The sequence below is a fragment of the Cryptomeria japonica genome, chromosome 10, assembly GCF_030272615.1.
Source record: "Cryptomeria japonica chromosome 10, Sugi_1.0, whole genome shotgun sequence".
NCBI lineage: Eukaryota > Viridiplantae > Streptophyta > Pinopsida > Cupressales > Cupressaceae > Cryptomeria > Cryptomeria japonica.
The window spans coordinates 286,486,167-286,509,048 of NC_081414.1; the positions used below are offsets into that span (position 1 = coordinate 286,486,167).

Here is a 22,882-nt window from a genome sequence, read left to right on the forward strand (position 1 = left end):
AGATTTCCTGTAGAGATAAAGAAAGGCAACACGCAGTGGTAAATGCAATTTTCTCAAGAGAATAAGTTCTAGTTTGATCCGTGACAGTCACTCCAGAATATGATAATAGCAAAAAAAAAACCCCTAAAAGATAAAAGTAGTCAACATATTGTGTCAAAGACTCAAAAGCAATTTGCTCAAGCAAACACTTTCAAGTAATTAGTGTAATATCTAAAAAATAAGAAAACCCAGTAGAATATTTTATGGATTTATAACATTAAGAATATATACAAGCATGAAATTTGCCTGTGCAAACCACAAAAGGAGACCCATCAACTAGCAAGGTGCATTATAAAGCATAGATGATTTAGGAAGCATCATAGCCTATAAAGTTAATTTTACATTGTTTACATATTTTATCTTGTAGAATTCCAAAAATATCATATGCATGAATCAGGATCAATCCATTCACAAAAATACTTTCATCTTCAAGATCACAAAAATCAAACATTACTGGATAATTTATATCTTACGAAACAAGCATGAGATATGACATTTATAGTGCTTACACAAAGGAATGGGGAAATTTCCAAAGAAGCAAACTGTATAAACACAACCCAGTTGAACCGTCAAAACTATAATTAACATAACCTAGACATTTATAGGGCAATTCATCATGTACTAAACAAGTTCACAAATTTGTATTGATCAGGGCTGTATAGTTTCTTAAGATCCTTGATCTGAAAAAGGGTCTGGTTCATCATCAATCACAGTTGTTCAAGTTCAGTGACTGTTTGGAGGGGTCGGCCACATCACTTTCCATTTCGGTATAGTTACTTGAGCTGGATGAGAGGAAACTTTCATGTCCGATTCTGAGGGGGGGGGAACAGATTAGAAAAACCTATCCAAATGTTGAATATTCTTACATATTCAAATTCCTTCCAAAAAATTATCAAAAAAAACAGCAACTTGATTTGATTCCATATGCAAAAGCCATGGCCTCTAGAAGATGAAGGGCAAATCTAGCACTTAAGTGGTTATTTCATTTCTGTCAACTGGTAGTTTCCTATTTTCCAATTATTGAAAACGGCTGGTTTCCTAATCGCCAGCAGTTTTTTAATTGCTGGCTGTAGAAAACTGGCAATTCTGTCCAGTTTGAACATAAAAGAAGAGGCAGCAGTAAGAAAGCATTTTTAGTCCATTTCTCATCATTTGGGCTTCTCATTCGAGCATGGGACATGCTTTAAAGGGCATGTTGTTTTCAAAGTAGGCATAGGAAATGTCTTTGGCCTTTTACATACATAGCCATTTGAGTGGAAGATGAGCATTTTGGGGAGTTTGGGCCAGCTAGTCGAATTTGAAAAGTGCTAATTGGAGTTTTGATGTTGAGATGAACACTTCTCCACCATATTGCAGAGGTTATTCTGGGGTAAAAATGTTAATGACTGTAATTGGGATCCATAAAGGCCTCATTAAAGCAACAAACCCATAATTGCATACTTATAGTGGATTTGAGGAAGCTAATCTTCCAATTGTTGTAATTTTCTCCCTATTCAGGTTTTTCCAGCCTAAACCTTGTGTTCTCTGTCATTTATGATCTTGTCCTTTTATTTGTTTTCAAATTTTGCAAGAACATAAATTAATAAACAACAAGAATACAAGTAATTCCACTCAAGGTGGAAGAAGCATTCAATTAACTTCTATTGAGCATTGTATAGCACAGCAGTACCATGGCAAAGAGGTTGACAATAGTATGGAATGTTAACAGCATGTTTTTTGTTCATGAGAAGGACTGCATAGTAAGTGAAATATTTCCATCAGGCATTTTGTGTTGTTTTACTTGTTTTATTTGTCAATGGAATTGGACCAACACTCAGAGTAAGGATTCTTTATTTATGAGCTGACCTAGAAATTATCCATGCTGGTTCACAAATCAATTTTTACCAACACAATTATATTATAATAAAACTTATAATAAGTGATGACTTAACACAAAACCCAAATAAAATATCAGTGGTCATTAGCTTACAATTAAAGTTCTAATAACTATATAGACAAAAATACTTGAGCAAGTTTGGCATGAATTTATTAAAAAGAGAGCACGTGCTAAGAAAGGTGAGAGCTCCAAAACCTTCATGCAAGTGCTATTCCCAAAATCCTTTAAAGGTAATATAATAGGGAGCAACCTAAGGGCCTCCCTGAAGACTTGCATAATGTACATAAGTACTTAAATACAATCTGCCAATTCTGCCCATTTTTCTCTGCCCTGCTTTTGCAAACTTATAAGATTATAAAATGTGCATAGTAGAGGTGTATCATTCGTAATTCTCTCCTATACGTGCTCTAAATGCAAGACTTAAGGAAAAATGTCTGGGGCGAAGAGATAAGATGTTATCACATTAAACATGACATTTTTCTGGATATATCATAGGTAAACATTTGAATTTATACAAAACATTTAAAAAACATTATTAGAGAAAATACCTCAAGGCCAAAGATCAGAGGGTTAATATCAAATCAGAAGAAAATCCCCTGCCTTCATCACATGATACATTTGATTTTTTTGTTATATTATCAAATTCCCAAATGACATTTTCTCTCATATTTATATGTGGCGGGCATCAGTAAAAACATGAAGAATTGGCAATTTAATCACTGTCTTTAAAATGACCTTTGATGTAAATGAAACAGGCAAAAAAAATGTGGATTAGCAGATTTTATTTCTCATACTGCAATGAGACAGAATAGCCTCCCAGTTAGTTCATTTGATAGACGAAAAACACCCAGCTAGAAAAACACAGACAGAAGTGTAACTGTTGAATTATGCCATGTGGTATATGCTTTTCAAAAATACTATATCAATTTTATGTTCATAAAATATACCAATTTGTCAAAATTCGAGTATAAAAAACTTTGTTTTGCCATGCAAAAAGCAATACTAGTGCATGCGACTAGACAAACTGTATATAATCAAGAACATAATAAGAAACTAAATATCTTTTATATGATTCAACTTACTGTTTCAATGCTTAATGGCCCTTCCAATTGTCCTTCAATATCTCGCACATTTCCTTTATTGAGATCCATCCCACTACCTCCACATAGGTGGTTCTAGGAAAATCAAAAAATTTGTATTAGCAGTTGTCAGAAACTGAAAAGTCTACTATAGAATTTTTTATTTTTTTCAAAAAGCTTATTCCTTAAAGCATGTCAGACAAATTTTAGAAAGGGAATCTTCTATAATAATATGGTACCTTTAGTTGCTGCCACATTGTATGCCTTTCAATATCCTTAGACTCTAGACCTCCAATTTGGCGATTTTTGGCTCTAATATCCGTAGAAGTGGATCTTTCACCAACTTCAAGTGGCCTATGAATACCTTTGATTTTCCTTTCAACCAATTTTGATCTATTTGTCCCTGGAGGCGATGTATCTGAAATGTTGCGACCCCATGTATACATAACATACTTTCTCAGCTTCAAATTGAAAGAAATTTAGCAATCAGATAATCCACATAAGATAAGAATCTTTTCTTTCTGCGAATAGTAAATATAATGTTAAAGCCTCATGTACAAAACTTTTCTAACATATAGAAAAAAGGAACACAACACCTGCAACCATCTTCAGTTAGGCGCAGTAGCTCCAAACATGTTCAACAGAAATGAAGAACAAGCATAACAAAGAAAATTATCCATACTTTATCCCAGTGCTTTCGAGCACGTCGTCGAGCTTCAAGCTTTGGCAAAATATTATCCTCATAGCGGAACATATTCACCCTATATTCAAACTGCATATCCACAAGAAATTATTGTCCGTGACATTGTCATATATTTTTCAAAAAGCAAACTGTAAGTCACCTAGGATAGAGATAATGCAAAAATGTTTTTGAAAGAAAAGTTTGCATGGTCATTGTTTGAAATTTAGAATTTTTAATACTAACAACACAGACATATTAATACAAATTATCAAATACATATAGTTTTTGAAAGATCCCTGACTAGAAATCTGATCCAATCTGCTGTTTGTTTACAAATTCAAATTCTTTGACCGGCAAATTGTTTACTTTAGAATTTGATGAGGTTTTGAAATTTTGAAGTTTTGATGTTTTATGCGAGAATGATAGACAATGCTTATAGGAAAATAGATGCCAAACATAAAGAATATCAACTGAACTAAATTCAAGTATCTGATTTTTATTGCAGCTTTTAAAGAAATCAGAATAATTTACCAAATTAGAGATATTAAGCCCAATTGTCTTACCAGGAGTCCAACGCCTGCCTGGATAAGATCCATTTATTGACCCAAAATGCATTAACTACTGAAACGGAAGCTTTCAAAGCACTACAACAGCTCCAATGAGCTATATTTGACTAATAATGAATTAGCAAAACAAAATATGAGAAGAAATAGCAAGTCAGCTAAGAAAAATGTTGCGAGGCAAGATTCCCAAATTGTGACCTTTTTCCCCAGTGATTTGCTGCTTCTGCTCAGATCTGATATTTTCTTCCCTCCAAACCTATTGTGATCTCTTATTTAGACCCCAGCAATGAAATCACGAGCAATTCTAATTCTCCAAACCCTCCAATTATTTTATTTGGAACCCCAGCCTGCCCAAAATGGTACGGCCAGCTACCTGGAGTAGTACGGTTGTCATAAATGCACTTATTTTGCTGTAGAGACCCTCCAATCTGCTATGATCTGTGGTTCTCACCCTATAATTCCTGTTACAATCAATAACCTCTGATTTGTGACCCCAAATGGCCAAATATGAGGTGAATTCTGAGTGCTGATGTAGTGTGAATGGCTGGGGTATCGTCCAACCAGGCCCAAATCAAAGGTTTTGTCTCCAATCAGGTTTCCTCAAGCTGTTCCTGCAATGGCAGACTGCTGCATGGTAAAAGATTCAATAATTTTCCAAAAGCATACCTCCCCAATTGGCACGTACAAGCCTTATAAGCCTAGATCAAACCCTACATGGCATCTTAGAAGATTCCAAATGGAATCTTTGGGCTTCATAATGGTTTGCTCAACTTGCGGGGTCAGCTTATCATTGAATGGGACCACTTTTTAAAATATAATTCACTTAGGAAAGTGTGCCAAGGGAGTAATATAAAGTTTTATAACTTTAAATTATAAAGTTACTTTATTAACTTACCAAAGTCATAAAAATGACTAAGTGTATGATTCCCTATGGCAAGAAAATCATCCCCAAACACTAGAATTCACCAATGGAGATGGGTGTCAGGTGAATTCCCCTATGATATTCCCACCGCATCACATGATGTAAGGTTTCTTTTTAAAAAATAAAGACAAAATCAATTATTAAATAAGGTAATAATGTTAACATTGATATGCAATTAATTTAATATAATTAATAGGTTAAAAAGTATATTGATATTTAATATTAATCAAGGTGATTATTAAATATAGGATTAAGGCATTTAATAAATTAAGTAATTATTAAATATTTTAAATAGGAATTAACTCATTTAATAAATTAAGTGATTATTAATATTAATGAGATTAATTCACTTAATAGATAGAATGATTATTAAATAGAGATCATTCTTTTTAATAAAGTGCTATTTTAGTAAGGCCACGCCCCCCCCCCCCGGCGCGGGAAGCGATGGGACGGGAAACGCAGCCCAGGCTGCGTCTACCGCCACACCCCTTCCTTTGGAAGGGAAATGGTGTGACGGTAGCCACAGCTTAGGCTGCGAGCCGTCACCACTGTTCCCACAGGAGGGTGCCCATGGAGGGACACGTCTACTCCACCGGTATTTAACCAGCAAATGCAAGGTTCCAAGGGGCATAAAGGAAGGCGCAGAGGAGATACGAGGTGAAGGAAAAAGGAGACGCTGCGGTCAGACAGGTAAGAGGTCTGCGGCATATATTAAAATAGATAATAATAATTAACATGTAACTAAGGAATATAGGAATAGATCAACACATGCATATTAATGAATATAAGGTATAAATAGGCAATGATGGTAAAAATATATCAAGGGATATAGGGAAGGTTTAATGTATAAACAGATATAAATGTAGTCAAATAGGCAATGACATGTAGTATGTATAGGGATGAATATAGGAATAATTTAGTAGAGTTAAATAGGAACTTATTGTAGGCATATGTAAGGAAGGGTGCTTAAATGTTAAGGAATGTTAACATACATAAATAACGAATACAAATCAGGATAGTAGAAATGCATGTCAAGAAATACATATGGGTAATGGTAATGAACATTTTATAAGTATATAATACATGTGAATTCAGGGCTATGTACATAAGGTTATATGGAAATAGTAATAAGGAAGCAAAAATATAATGTAAATGTATTCACATGATGGAGGCTGTAGGGAGGAAACTCCCTTAGTCTAAGGAGGGGTTATGATAGCCCCTAGGGCAATATATACTGAAAATCGATATGCATATGTATGGCTTGGTTGATTAAACTCAACCAAGAAGAGACAGATCTGGCTGGTCCCCTCTGAGGACTTGGATGATGAAGGCATCACCAAGGCAAGGAATAGACAAGGGTCTTCCTTGAAGGGCTTGGGTATAAGAGGTTACACCCAAGACAAGATTCGAACTCAACTTCGACTTCCTAAAGGGCTTGGAACCAAGGGGTTCCAAGATGGCGAGCTTCATGCCGCCTAAGGACATACTTTCGTATGGCATTCGTATCCTTTTTATTAGATGAGAATTGTGATTATGTAACTAAGTGTTTTTAAGTTAAATTGCAAACTAGCTTAGTTATATGTATATATGTAAATGTTGTATTCTAACAATCTGTTTTGCAAGCTTGAGATCTCTAATTAGCAGGGACATTACAGTGGTATCAGAACATAATCTTGCCATCCTGTGGGAAAGGTTCTTAGTTTATGATCACCTATCAGAAGAAGAAACGAGCAAAAGCAATGGCTGATCAATTGGCCAAACAGTTCCAGACTTTCATGGAACAAACCAATGAGAAGTTTGAAAGAATGAGCCAGTTAATCCTCCAAAGTACCAACAGCAACAATAGAGATATGACAAACCCTAGAAGAGAAACACACTCTAATCACGCAAACAATGAACGATCACCTTCAAGTTCTAGGCAGACAATTCCTGAATTTCTCCCTAGGGAAGAACATGTGAGGGAGGAGGAGGAACCAGCCACACTTGGGATGGAAGAAATCGCCCAAATTTATGCTAGATTGGAACCAGAAGTTCAGAGGGTGGTGTCCTTCAAGGACTTCTGTGAGTCCAAGATTAATGAGAGTAGGAAAAGGAAACCTATGGGTAAAGACCTCAGAGCTAAAGTCAACAAAATGTCCCTACCTTGTTTTGATGGGTCAGGGAAGGATGTTGCCCAAGCTTGGGTACAAAAACTAGATACCTACCTTTCATACAGTCCCATGACCGAAGGAGATGCTATAAAATTTGCCATACTACATTTAACCAAAACTGCCCATAATTGGTGGCATAACGGTCTCATCACCCTAGGACATAAAAATGTCTCCACCTACAATGAGTTTACCCAAAGGCTCATCAGCCGATTCGACCAGAAAGACTCCGAATGGTACTTCCAAGAGCTAACACACCTTAAGCAAGCAAGGACCATTGAAGATTATATAGATCAATTCCAAAACTTGTCAGTAATGGTCCCCGACCTATCCCAGAAAAGACTTACCTACATGTTCTTAGAAGGCCTGAGGGACCCCATTAAGAATTTTGTTAAACCCCTGGAACCACAAAACTTCGGAGAAGCCATTAAGAAAACTAGGATGGTCGAATTTAGTGCCCCCAAGAATATCTCAACCAAAACTCCGCATAGCAATGAGGGACCCCAGAGGGACCCCCGGGAAAAGCCTTGTCACTTGTGCAAAAACCCTAGAGTTTTAATCACCAATGCAAGGAAAGAGATGAACTCAGGGAGAAAGGGTTATGTTTCAAATGCAAGACCCCATGGGTGAGAGGCCATGATTGTAAAAGAGGACAGTTGAATAACACCGAGGAAATATAGGATGAAGAAAGACCCTATAAAAGAACCAGGTTTGAGAACAATATACCCAGTACCAAGGCAGTCAACACTCAAGGAAGTGAGAATAGATGTTTCAAACTCAAAGGGATTATCAGGGGACAAAAAGTAATCGCATTAGTGGACACCGGAGCTTCACATGATTTCATTAGCAAACATTTAGTAGCAAAGAGAAGACTAAAAACCCAAGAATTTGGAGGATTTGAAGTGATCATGGGCAATGGAGTCATAGACAAGTGCACTAAAGTTATACCCCAATTGGAAGTCACCCTAGGAGGACATACCATTACAAGAAACTTCTTTGTGGTAAACCTAGAGAATGATATCATTTTGGGGATGCCATGGATTAACTCGTTGGGACGATTCACCATGGATAGTCCAAATAGGGAGATATGCTTCTAACATGAAGGGAGAGAAATAATATTGAGGGGAATTCCCGACGGCTCTCCAAAAATAGTATCATGCAACAAAATGGAGAAAATTCTTAGACACGATCAAGGAGAGTGGGTCGCACGATGCTTGGTCTTGGATAAATCTCCAACTGAAGGCTAGATCATTCAGAGTGATATACAACCTATCTTGAGAAGGCACAAAAAGGTCTTCGAGGACATTCCCCCGGGTTTACCCCCAAAAAGGGGATTTGAGCACTCCATTGAATTAGAGGAAGGAGCAAAACCTGTCATTACCACTCCTTACCGCCACCCCCACAAGTTTGTTGCCCGGAATAATCATTATGTTATGTTGGTATATTATGTTTATGTTGTCGTTGGTAATAATGTGTTACGGCGGTCAGTTAGTTAGCCGACGGGGTAGGTAGTTGGAGTCGCGACGGTTGTGTCGCACCCCTTCGGCTGTCATATATTGTACCACCTCCGGGTGTTGGAGGACATGTAATGTTGACGACGGATATAATATGAACATCCTTTGACATTAATGGCAAGATTATTCTGGTACTTCTTTTGTATTTGCATTGTGCGTTACTGTTCGATTTCTGTATTCTTCCTGTTTACCCAGTGAGGTAAACATTTGGCGCCGTTGCCTAGACGAACTCAGGAACAGAAGACACGGATGGCGCACAGACACAATGGGCCTACCCGTTGGTGAAGTAAACCCGGAGAACCGATGACAGCAAATTTTACGAGAATTTCATGAGCGCCAGGATGACGGACGTAGGGAAGACCGACGAAGGACAAATAATCCTTAAATTGTGAAAGGAGAGAAATAAAGAACACTGTTAGAAGCAGAAGAATTATGTTGATTGTATACAAAAGAATGAATTAATAAAGACGTGTTGTGTTTTGATTTATGTGTTGAGAAACATGAAATTGTATCACAATTAATGCCCAATTTACTGAATAAAGACAGAAATAAGAAATTAGAAACCGACGAGTGGGAGGCTGCGCAGAAGGCTTTGATTCTGGAACAACGTGTAGAACGTAGACGGAGGCTGAGGCAACTTGCCGAAGGACGACCTGCCGAAGGGTTGCCCGAAGGGAACCAAGGAGGTGTCACGGAAGGTGCAGAAGCCGAGGGGAATTTCTACGCGTCGCCAGACTACGGTAGAGCGAGAAGCCTTGAAGAGTTTCTGGAGGAAACTAGGTTACGGAGAGAACTAGTTGAAGAGACTCGAGATCGGTTCAAAAACTTATCTCTCACGCCACAAAGGGAGGATCACCGAAGGGAGCCGAGCACGGGTGACGACGAAGCGCCACAAAGGGAGGATCACCGAAGGGAGCCTGGCACGGGTCACGACGAAGGGGAAGTTAACTGCACGGTAGGTATAAGGCAGAACACCGTACCTTCGGTCACCACCACAGGAGACATCAGCGGCATCGGAGGAAGTAACCGCACGGTAGGTATAAGGCAGAACACCGTACCTTTGGTCACCACCACAGGAGGCATCAGCGGCATCGAAGGGAGCAGCACCGGAGGCCAGACACAGCCACAACCACCTCCAAGTAGACGATTTCCATCAATGGCGACCAAACAGAAGTTACCCAAATTCAACGGGGATAGCAAAGATGATCCCGCACGGCATTGCCGTACATGCGAAACCATCTGGACAGCCAACGGGTGACTGACCAGGATGAATGGATGAAGCAGTTCCCCGCCACACTGAGAGGAGTGGCTATTGACTGGTATGCAGACTTGGATAAAACCAGTGTAACTACGTGGGATGAATTGAAGAAGGCATTCGAGAAGGAATTCTAGCTTCTCCGGGATGATAACGAGATAGTTTCTGAAATCTACGGAACAAAGCAAGGAAAGAAGGAGATCGTACGGGCGTACGAGCGCCGACTAAAAGAGTTAGTCGGGAAAATGGAAAGCCAACCGGCCGATGGCTTGAAGAAGAGGTGGTTTGTCGAGGGTTTGAACCCTAAGCTACGACGGAAGATGAAAATTGTGCCTCCAACATCCTACGACGACGCATACAACCGGGCCATGGACCTGGAAAGTGAAAATAAGACGGCCAAAAAGAAGAAGAATAGATCTTCATCATCATCTGAAGATGATGACACATCGGAAGAAGAGAGTAGTAGTGACGAGAAGCCGAGGAAGAAAGTCACAGCCCTTCAAAAAGATATGGAAAGGATGTTAAAAGAATTTAAGACAATGAAGGGGACTACAAGTAAGGACGATGAACTATGGTGCACGGAGTGTAAGGAGAGCGGCCACATGAAAGGTGCCTGTCCCAAGAAGGCATTCTGCGACATCTGCCAGATTATGGGGCATTCTACGAAGGAATGTCCATACAATCTGAAGGCACGTAACCAGCAAGTGCTCTTTGCGCAGGAGCAGCCATCCACATCGGAGGCAAACAATAATGCATCATCTGGAGGATACCGTGACAATAGACGCGGCGGCGGAAGGAATAGCAACAATACCAATAACGGAAGCCGTATCCAGTATGACGCCAAGGGCCGGCCAATTATCCAATGTAGGGCCTGTAATCAGTGGGGGCACTTCGCCCGTGATTGCACGAAGGAAGCCACCCCTCAGCACCTCTGCCGTTGGTGTGGGCCAGGCGACCATGAGGACGCAAATCGCCCGCAGGTAGGGGTTAATCTCCTCAACATTGAGAAGGCTGAGAAGACTCGTGAGAAAGAAGTACTGGCGATCACCCGCGCCCAGACGAAAAAAACCACTTATCCTGACCCCCGTACAGAGAAGGAGAGATTACGGGAGGCAAAGGCCAATATTGAACATGAGATGACGACCGAACGATGGGACAACGAGGTGGCGAGTACATCATCCCGTACGGAAGCGAAAAATAACATCATTGGGCAAATCTTGCAGATGGAGGTGCCGATAAAGGTAAAAGACCTTCTAGACTCTATGCCACAATTGAGGACTGCCATCCTCACCAATGTGCAAAGCACCGTAGCGTCGAGTGCACCACAGGTAGGGGTTCCCGCCACCGCATCGTCGAGTGCACCACAGGTAGGGGTTCCCGCCACCGCTACGAAGAGTACACCACAGGTGGAGGTTTTCGTCAGCCCTTCAACTGACCCGATGTTACTAGCCTTGAGCAGTGGTAGACACCCAGCTGTGGTAGAAATGGGTATCCGTGGGACTATTCTGAAGGACACCATTGTGGACGGTGGATCTGGGGTGAATGTACTACCAGAAGAAACATGGAAGCGGCTGGGGAAGCCCACCCTATGGCCACCCACATTCAACCTGGTGGGAGCGGACCAACACGGCATTAAGCCACTCGGCCTGTTGATGGCCCAGCAAGTGACAATTGGTACACAACCATTCTTGTTAGATTTCGTGGTCATTCCCTCGAAGAAGAAAGGCTATGACGCCATCCTGGGGAGAGTGTGGTTGATCAACGCAAGGGTAAACCACAACTGGAAGAAAAATACACTTTCCATGGAGAAGGGAGGGCGAAAATATACCATTGACCTACACACCCAAAATGTCAGCGAAGAGCTCGCCTCTTCCGACTCGGAGGACTCTAATAAAGGGGAAGGGGGTCCCGATGAAAGTAAGGCCAAGAACGCGATGGAGCCGAATAGTGAAGGGGTGCTAGAATTGGAGGGATGTTCTAAAGATGAGGTATGCTCGACTAACGGGCTCTTCCACTGGCAAATGGAGGATTACAAAATGTTCCAAAGCTACAGGCTCGAAGTAGAGAAACCAGAGCAACCAACAGAGGTGCACCTGCCGGAATATAGAGAATATTGGAACCCTGTATGGAAGACCGCAGTCTTCAAAATCTTTATTATCCTTCTTCTTCTTATGTACGGGAAGGAGGTCGTGGTCCCTGTAGAATTTGTGGTTCCAGGTCTTCCGATGGCCATTGAAAATAGATTGGCCACCAACGGGTACAAATTGAAACCCTACCATGAGAGGCGCATAGGGGACCCGAGAGGCCGGAAGGACACCCGGGAGTCCGGAGGGGGACTCGAGAGGATGGAAGTGGACCTGAGAGGCCGGGCAAGCGACTCGAGAGGCACGGGACAAAAGCAGGAGACTTTTGGGCGAGGAAAACCGAGAAGGATGAAGAGCAATCCCAGAGACAGGGGACTCGAGCCGAAGACTCTCTAGACAACTTGAAAAAAATAAAAAAAATAAAAAATTTTGGAAAAAATCGCACAGTCGTACGACAGCGACCGTATGGTCAAAAAAAAAAAACGAAGGAAAAAAAGACCACCGTACGGTGGCCACGTAGTGGATACCACCGTGCGGTGGCACCACCAACGGTGGACACCACCGAAGGTGGCACCACCGAAGGTGGAAGCCACCGTGCGGTGGCACCACCGAAGGTGGAACCCATCGTGCGGTGGAAGCCGCGTGAACATAAAGCCGCGTGAACCGAAGGGAAAGACAATCACCGCACATGCCGAAGGAGATAAAACGCACCAAAGGGAAAAACAGGACACGCAGCCAAAGAAAAAAGAACCCTGCACCACCGAAGGGAAAACAAAAGCAGTCGAAGGGAAAGAAGGTAGCCACCGTGCGGTGGAAGAAGCCGTGAAAATAAAGCCACACGAAGGAAACAAAGAGCTACCGCACGAGCTACCGCAGGGAGTGAAGCGGATGGATGGGGTCGAGGGTTCTTACAGATTGATCCGCCGCTTAGGGAGAGCGGGATTTCGCACAATTCCACACAGCCACGTAAGGGCAAAACGATCGCCACAGGTAGACCAAGCAGCCACACGATTGGAGGTGGTATGGCAGGACATTACAATGCCTAAAAAAAAAACGACGACGGATTGAAAAATGATTCGATGACATCTGGAGCCTGGACACTGAAAATATTGGAGTGTAGAAGAAGGGTTTTGACATCATAAAATATCACAGAAATGATGCGCGCCATGGACTTTCGTGGGGTTCTGAAGGTTGTAAATTGATGAACCCCGCGAGGGGCGCTGCCCCTCGACCCCGCGAGGGGCGCTGCCCCCAGACCCCCAGTTTATTTGAGCTACAGAAGACCACGGGAAGTGTTGTGGTTGTCCGTATTGTGAGAAAGAAGCCTGTAGCTAAGCATTGGTGGGGAAGCCATAAGCCGTAGAGGGAGATGGATTTGGAGGTTGGGAACAAACAGAGTTTGAGGGAAGGCATTGCAAGTCCGCGCAGTTGTATGACACCAGGGAGTTATTCAGTTCAGTTTTTAGCCTTTGGGGAGTGTGATGGAGGATTTGAGTTGGCTCCTAGCATTTGTGCCAACGGATTGTGGCCACCTCCAGGCATGACTGGTACGCTTTGAGGAACTCGGAGGATGTCTCGGCTAGACGTGAGGTTGCCGTGGTGGATGCACAGAGGGCTTGGGAGGAGCTGACCACCAGGTTGGAGGCACTAGTCGCGTGAGACTTAGTTCAGCGTACCCAGGAGTTGGATGTCGGGAGAGCAACACGGGTGGCTATCGAGGACAAATTGGCTAGGGAGACAATATCAATTGAGTAGCAGTTGGTGGAAGCTGAGACTGAAAAACGTGTTTTGTAGACAAGTTTGGGTTAGGCACAGGAGGCCTGTGATGGCAAAGGAAGCAATATTGGTGAAATCCGCACTTGAGCATCGGCTGGTAGCAGAAAAGGTTTTCAGGCGAGGATGCAGCAAGTGTATAAGATTTGGGCCCGACTAGCGTCAGTAGTTCTTGCCGTTCATCTCTAATTTGTATTAAGTCGTCGGAGTCGACTTCTTTTCTTGGGGGGGATGATGTTGCCCGGAATAATCATTATGTTATGTTGGTATATTATGTTTATGTTGTCGTTGGTAATAATGTGTTACGGCGGTCAGTTAGTTAGCCGACGGGTAGGTAGTTGGAGTCGCGACGGTTGTGTCGCACCCCTTCGGCTGTCATATATTGTACCACCTCCGGGTGTTGGAGGACATGTAATGTTGACGACGGATATAATATGAACATCCTTTGACATTAATGGCAAGATTATTCTGGTACTTCTTTTGTATTTGCATTGTGCGTTACTGTTCGATTTCTGTATTCTTCCTGTTTACCCAGTGAGGTAAACAAAGTTCAAAGAGGAGATTGAAAAAACCATAAAAGAGTTATTAGAAATGGGACACATCCAACCCAGCAACAGCCCTTTCGCCTCATCAATAGTATTGTCAAAAAGAAAGACGAGACTCTGAGAATGTGCATAGATTACCGAGCCTTGAATAAAAAGACTATAAAAAACAAATACCCAATCTCGAGGATCGATGAACTAATGGATGTACTCCATGGAGCAAAATACTTCTCTAAAATCGATCCAAGGTCAGGATATCATCAAATCAGAATGAGGGAAGAGGATATTCCCAAAACAGCATTCAGATGTCACTATGGACATTTTGAGTTCCTAGTTATGCCATTTGGTCTCACTAACGCCCCAGCCACTTTTCAGTCATGCATGAATCATACATTCAGACAACAATTGAGGAAGTCTCTTCTAATATTCTTTGATGATATACTCATTTACAGCAAAACATGGGAAGAGCATCTCATGCACGTTGAAGAGGTATTGAATATTCTTGAGTCAAAATCATTGTACGCTAAAGCCTCCAAGTGTGAATTTGGGATGAAAGAAATCATCTACCTGTGACACAAAATTAGTGAGGCAGGAGTAAGTGTGGACGAAAAAAAGATCAAAGCCATCAAGGAATGGCCCACCCCTAGAACCTTAACCCAATGAAGGGGATTTGTGGGGCTATGCAGCTACTATAGACGCTTTGTAAAAGGGTTTTCCAAGATTGCAGCACCCCTCACCGACCTAACTAAGAAAGGGGCTTTCGCATGGAATGACCAAGCCCAATGGGCATTTGAACAACTTAAGATAACCATGAGCTCTTGCCCAGTGTTGGCCATTCCCGATTTCTCTATTCCTTTTGAACTGCAATGTGATGCATCAGGGGAAGGAATTGGGGCCGTACTCATGCAAAAGAAACATCCCATAGCTTTTGAGAGCCGAAAACTCACCAACGTGGAAAGACACTCATGAAGTGGGGACATTAGAGTCCTCCCTTCCTGGGATTGCTTGCCCTCAAGCAATATCAAGCAACACGCTGCTCCACTCTGATAAAATTTCCCAAGCAAATCAATTCCCGGATCCCATACCAAGATGAGAAATCCGCTACAGTACTTGAAGTAGGAGAGCATGATGTCAAATAACCCTTCACACAGCAAGGATAACGCTACCACACTAAGAGTAACCAGTAGCAAGCTCAAAGGTGAAATATATATGCCATCATAGGAAGAGTCAAAGCACATGTCACGTGTATTCAACACTGCAGAATTTCTATGGCTCAATGCCCCGTGATTATATGCATTAATGCCATGATGAAGGAACAATAATTCACTGCTGTTATAAATCTGAAGATTAGAACTTGTGTCCTCAAAGCCGGTACAAACAAACTTACTCTTTGCTGTCCATTCTTTAATCTCATATTCAATTTCATCAACACTAGATGGAAACTGACCAACACCAACTGAAAAATCAGAATAATACAATTCCAATTTCTCCTTATCATCTATGTGGCAAATGTCATGAATATGAAGGAGACGCTTCTTAGCTTGTTGGGCTATCAATTTGGCATGTCATGCTCTTGCCAACCAATCCTCATTCAACCTCTGGGATTGCTCTATATCAGCAGTTCCAAAGTGCACAAAATCTGATTTACTACAAGATGCACCGATATTAGCTTCCAACCAGCATGTTGTCATTCTTTTAGGCTTTCCTTCTGTTGAAGCTCTCAACACCACTTCCTTCCCATCCACTGAGAACTCTAACTACATCTTATAATAATCAAATGTGTACCTACCAATAGATTGTAGCCATTGCATACCAAGAACCACATCATATTGCTCTATCGGTATCACATAGAAATCATCAATCAAGAGATAAGTTCCCAACTGAAGGCTAAGTTGAGAAACTCTCATAGTGCAACTCAAGGTATTACCACTAGCAGCTGTCAGCTGTCACTATGAATCCTGAAAATTTCTCATCCTGTAATCCAAATTTCTTTACAGTCTGCTCACTAAGGAAGTTGTAAGTAGCACCAGTATCCACCAAGCAATCCACTAGCTGCCCCCTAAGAGTTTTTAGGCTAGAGAAATAAAGAGAAAGCTTTATTTGACCAATTTTAATCCATATGCACCAAAAATATAACCAACAGATGCTTTTGCTCTCTCACAAACAACAGACATTCACTGTCATTATCAACCACTAAGAATTTGAGTTTTCCATCTTCCAGCAAACACCTTTCTGTTCAGGAATAGGGAAAACTCTGTTCAGGAATAGGAAAACAGTTTTCCCATTCCTCCACCTAGCAAATATCCTTCCTATGCAACACTCAATAAATTATATTCATCTTCATTGCCTGACAAACAGTAATTCTCCTTCTGGCTAATGGCACTTACTGTTTCTGCCTGACATTGCTAACCTCACTTTACCATCTATCATTCTAAAATGTTTACCCCTGTTTTTTGCAAACCAGCGTGTACTTTATATACAGCACAAGACACTCAAAAGCCTTCCAAGAAACCTTGATAACGTCTAGACCACCATCAATAACAGCAATGACAAGACCATCATTATTGATATTACCAAGCCTCTCAGCATTGTTCGCAAGACCAGATTATAATTAATCTGGCTAGAGAAGGGAGAGTGTGACTTGTCAAGAGGTCATTCTTCAGATACCAGAACATTGTTAACTTTCTTAAGAGCCTAGTTGAAGTTAGTTTTCAACACACATGAAGCAAGGGAATAGTATTCAGAATATTCACTAACATTGGGAGGTAAATATAAGACTTCAGGGATAGTTCTTTACTTTATATCTCATCCCATCCTCCCTGATCTCACCCCTCTACTAAATAATGATGGTGCATAAGATGTGGAAATGCCTTCATATGCTTTTGTTCATGATGAGGATGTAAACACAAGTGTACAAGGTTCAGAAATGAACGAGGTGGGTATGTTTGAAATGCTTCATATTCATCTTTGCATGGAAAACTGTGTCATTTTAATCCCTGAAATTTTTTGATCAGAGATTAAGGAAATGTAAAACAATTAGCAAAATGGGAGTTCCACTGATGTTTCCATTCATTTATTATATCATTCTATTTTCTCTCACCCAAATGACTTCTTAAATCCATGCTTGCATAAAAAGTTGTCATTTAAATCCCTGAAACTTTTTGAGCAGAGAGTAAAGCAGGCCTATGCTACCCAAGGATGCATACCCAGCCAAAATTGGGTCATCCACGGCTGGAAACGTCTGGGGGTCGCGGGGACACTTCGGAAACATCCCCTGCCGTCCCCAAAAATGAGAAAAAATTCAGAAATGTTTCCAGTATGCAGGCAAAAAAGGTGGAAACGGCTGGGGATGGCTAGCCATCCCCTACAACACAGGCAACTTTAAGTTGCTTTAGGAAAAAAAACTCACAATAATAAAAAATAAAGGGGCAAATGGGGCCCATAAGGGCGCCCACACCCCATTGCAAAATCCCTAAAACTAAAGCAACAATAAAACATTTAAAACAAAAACAAAAAACCACATTTGTGTCAATATGCAAATTGTGAACAGCTGAAGGAAGAAGAGCACAGCTGGATGAGACAGCCTCTCATAGTGGCAGTGACTCAGACTCCAATTTTGATGCGGTATTAGGAGAGGCTTATTATGGACAGCTGCATGCTAATATTTCTATATATTTCAAATTTGTCATTTTTGTAGTTGAAACTTACTGCCGTTGAGCATTTTGATGAAATTTTTATACAATGTGTGTTTTGTAAACTGATGCAATTAAATTTTGTTAAAACTTCATTTGTTTGTTGCTCTATGAAATGAACATATCAAATGAACTCCAATGTTATGTTTTAAGGTTCTATGATGTCTATGCTGATTGCCTTATCAATGCTATCATATGAATATTTAAAATTTTCTATATTTTTTAAATTTTCCCTTTCTTAATAGCCATCCCCTAAAGTCCCCTAAAAAATGGCTCTCTCCCATCCCCATCCCTGAAACATGGGGTAACATAGAGGCAAACAATTAGAAGAGCAAGAATGGGAGTTCCACATATGTTTCCATTCATTGATTAAATCATTCTATTTTCTCTCACCCATATGATTCCTAAATTCATACATTTAGTTTGTTTGGGGTTAACATCAAGCATAATATGGTTTTGTGTCTGTTAAAAGTCCAGTTTTATAAGTGGGTTTTATGAGTTTTTAAACATGTGAAAGATTGAGGAGAGTCTACAGCAGGGGAATTCATATTTTAATGATGTCTGTAGAATTTGAGTAAAAGGGCAATCCATAATAATTTATTCATCATGGTAAAGGCTGATGAGCATCTTCAGGTAAGCTCCATTAAAATCACTACTCCAACCGGTCACTCCCATTGACCAGATAGGAAACAAAGTGAAATAGACACTGAACTAGGAGATCTTAGGCTTGTTTGTAATAACCACTCTCAATGTTTTTGAAAAAAAAAATTGCAAATAAAGCCAACAAATAAACTTGCAATATTGGAACTCACTATTGTTTCATAAACAGAGACATGAAGGAATATTCATTTAATGCTGTTAACAAACTAATTGAATAACAAACAGCCCAAATGGACACCAGCACATGATAGAATCATTTAATTTGATACCAAATGAAAGTACCTGAAGTCATATTGATAGAACTGAGTGAGCATGGACTGGAAGTCTAAAAACAGGGGGTAGCAGGACTGAGATTACCCTGAAATCAGGTCTGGACAGCATGTAAAATGTCTCTGACTACGGCCCAAATGTGTTATGGATGCCTCCAAAGATTTCGTAACAATTCAATGACAATTCACAGTAAATGCAACCAAGGAAAAATCTGTTAAATGACTGTACAGTAGATCTGAGCATGTCTGGACTAATAATAGACTGCTGAAACCCAATCAAGAAGGAAGAAACTCTCAACTACAACCACTTTCAGGCATAGTTTATCCTTCCAACAATGCAAATTTGCTCCAAACTATCCCAACAGCCTTAATAAGCCTCCAAACTAAGTCAAAGACTCGCAAATAAATGGTATTAAAAATTTCAGTCACTCTGTGCAAGCAGCGCTAAAACCCAGAAGGGCTGATTTGTCCCAAAAAAATCATTTCTTCTCCGAATGATGCCATTTCGGTACAATATCATCTGCAATCATAAAACAATCTATAGGCACTTCATTCCAATGCAAAATACACCACCAAACTGGATAGGGAAGCTCTTTCACCACCAAAACTAGTGCTTTGATGAGAGTTTTCATCTTCAATCAAACATCGGAAGAACTTCCCTGTTCATTACAAGAGCATCTTGTCATGTGTGCAAGTGAGAATAATGAAAATTAGAGCCAAAAACCCTTTATATTTAGTCGGAGGGAAATTAGGGCAATTTGAAATTCATAATAAATCATTTTCCCTCGAATGCCTTCGCAATTTTTAAAATAACTTTATGTCTAAGTCCCCCTTTCCACTCGACATCCACTTGAGGGGGACAAAACATAACTTTATTAAATTAAAACACTAAAGTAAATATTTTAATATTAACTTTATAAATTTAGTGTAATAATTTAATAATCCAGACCATTTTAATATCAACTTCATAACTTTAGTGTAATAATTTAATAATCCAGACCACTTTGTGGAAAGAACCATCAAGGCATCAAAAAAAGAAACTGAACATGCCAGTTTCGAACTGACATCGAAGAATGATGCTGGGTGCCAAAACAGGCACTTACTAAAAATAGCAGCATCCTCTAGCAACTGTGGAGAACAACCCAGAAGGCCCAAAATGCTACAACAAGTGTCACTGCAAACCAGAAAGCCAACTAAACTCCAAATCATTGTTGGATGCCAAGAAAACCCGAAACTGAGCTCTCGAAAAACATTCTAAGTCTCCCAACTCATGTGGAAACTTACGGAAAAATCCAAAATTTGGCCAACACTCACGAAACAATATGGCATAAAATGGGGACATTACGTTGTTAGAATGCAAAGATAAATAGCTAACTTGTCCAACAGTATTGGAAATCAAACCCCATTTCAACTTTCAACCATATCCAAAGTATTGGTGATTATTAGGTTGAGAGTCGAGACCATAAGCAAGTGGACACACTGTTCTTTAGTTGGCACAGTAAATAAGGCATAGAAATGCTAGAATAATTTAACACAACCTCGTACTTAACAGAAGCAATTATTTATTGACAAAAACACAGTCTTCAGTTAGTGCTAGCATCATTAGGAGGAAGGAGAAACAAAGAAGCCCTTAACAATTCCAAAAAAGGAATAGTACTTTCTTTTCATCTAAGAACTGCAACTGAAGGAACGTTTGGGATAATGATTTGAGAAACCCATCAAATAACCATCAATAGTGAGGATGATGATTTTTTCTAGATTTCACTTGATTTTGAAGGCCACACAAGCAATCCTCATGAGGTTTATATAAGGATTGTTCCCAATTCCAATACAACTTCAGCATGCTTAATTAAATAATAATAGGTTTCTTTAACCATATCACCCTCTTTCCCATTCTATCTTAGTTTACTCACATTCAAATGGTATCACTTTGTTATGGTAGCCATTTTACCTGTGGCTGTTCTTTTCTTTATCTAGACAAGAAACATTTGGAAGTGGAAACAAAAGTGAGGATCAACAATTAAGAAGCCAAACATTGTGTATTAAGAATAGCTGCATACAGCATAACTAACTCTCCATGAAACCATCTATTTGCATAATTTGAAATATAAATAAGAACTCATTTCTCATATTAAAACATTCATATCCATAAACATTGGTTTTAATATCAATTTAGTTTTAAGTCCATTATTTTAAAAAGCACAAAAGATTCCAAGGTATGCACTAAAAAACCACTGTCTATAAAATGGTAAAGTTTTAAAGTTAAAAGACTTACTTGTGCTAGTAGATAATAGAACAAAGCAATGCTTATTGCATAGAGGCCACCAAGGTCTGCAAGGAATGTCACTGCATCATGAATAATACTAAAAGATATGAGATGGGATACCTCAATGGTTGTCAGAGAATAATCAATTTAATTACTTAGCCAAAATGATCATGAAAATCAGCGTGTTCCTGAGAGAGGTTGTTTAAAATATCAACATAGGAAGATTGCATGTGGTTAATAACTTGATCATTTGACTATGAGAATTTCAGTTTCATATTACTGAAAAACATGCCATACAGCAGACATGTAACCAGCACATCCAGACCATTAAAATCAATCGTTAATGCATTAGAAGTAACCTGGTGACCCTCTGAAATAGGAATCACCACAGTTCAAATATAGCATGTTAGACAAACAAACCCAGTTTTGCAGAAGCCAAAGAGCCACTGAATTGAGAAAATAAGAATAAACCACAGAAGCAAACTTGGAAGGTTTAATGAATCTTAACCAGAGATACTGCCTCACTACATGATATGAGAGTACTAGACAGCTATGAAATTTATTCTAAGTTACCGGGTTCGCTGGCTGGGCAGCCAGATACCGGTCTAGTTCGCATGGGGTTTGTGTTACTGGTCCGGTTCGCTCACCGGTCCGTATATCTGCTATGTCATCCACAAAAAACAATGGCAGTCATCTGTCACTGCAACTAAACGGCAACTATTTGCAGCCCAAGAAATAGAAGTTCCGGCAGAATATAGGCAGCGGGGGAAATTTTTAATTGTTTAAATTAATTTTCACCCCACAGAAACAATCATTCATCCATTTTTATAGGTTGGCTATCATATTTTAAATATATGAATGCACTATGGTCATTGAATTACATTAAATTATATTATATAATATAAAATAATATTGTATTAATATTATATTCTATAATATAATATATAGTATATTATATTAATAATTAATATTATATAATAAATTAATAATATATTATATTATATAATATTATTGTATATTCATATTATAATATAAAATAATATATATTATATTATATTATATGATATTATAATATATTATATTTTTAATTTTATATATATATATATAATTTTTACATTGTTTTTGTACTGACGAACCCAAAGCCCTTTTCAAAATTTTGCCGGCAACTTAGAATTTATTTAATGCCTTGCAAATGCAGTGAAGAGGAAGAAGACCACATACATCAGGACTTGCATCTTCAACCTGTTGTAACAAAAGCATTGTAACAGAGGAATTTCTTTGGTCTATGTAACCCTATTAATCAATGCCTGGATGAACCATAAAACAGATCATTGCTTCACAATCGAGTAATTGGTTGTATCCATTTCTAGTGAGGAGATTATCCAAGTGTTTCCCTTCATCTAGGAGATTGTTGATCATCAATTTCAGAAGTCAATGTCTGCATAAGAGTCAGATGAAGCCTTGGTGTTACCCAGAGCATTGCAGGAAAGTAGAGGGCAGGTGTGCAAGCAGACAAAGA

General features: G+C 39.8%; 1 protein-coding gene across 2 annotated transcripts in view; it reads right to left on the reverse strand.

Annotated features, from left to right (window-relative positions):
* The window catches only part of LOC131055574 (uncharacterized), a 119,564-nt gene that overhangs the window by 52,980 nt on the left and 43,702 nt on the right, over positions 1–22,882 (reverse strand). For both annotated transcript variants that reach the window (XM_057990040.2, XM_057990041.2), the window contains exons 4-7: positions 21,373–21,443; positions 3,677–3,766; positions 3,234–3,455; positions 2,998–3,090 (exon numbers count right to left, since the gene is read on the reverse strand). In XM_057990040.2, the coding sequence (XP_057846023.1) occupies positions 2,998–3,090; positions 3,234–3,455; positions 3,677–3,766; positions 21,373–21,443 (476 nt within the window). The remainder of the gene's footprint in view (positions 1–2,997; positions 3,091–3,233; positions 3,456–3,676; positions 3,767–21,372; positions 21,444–22,882) is intronic.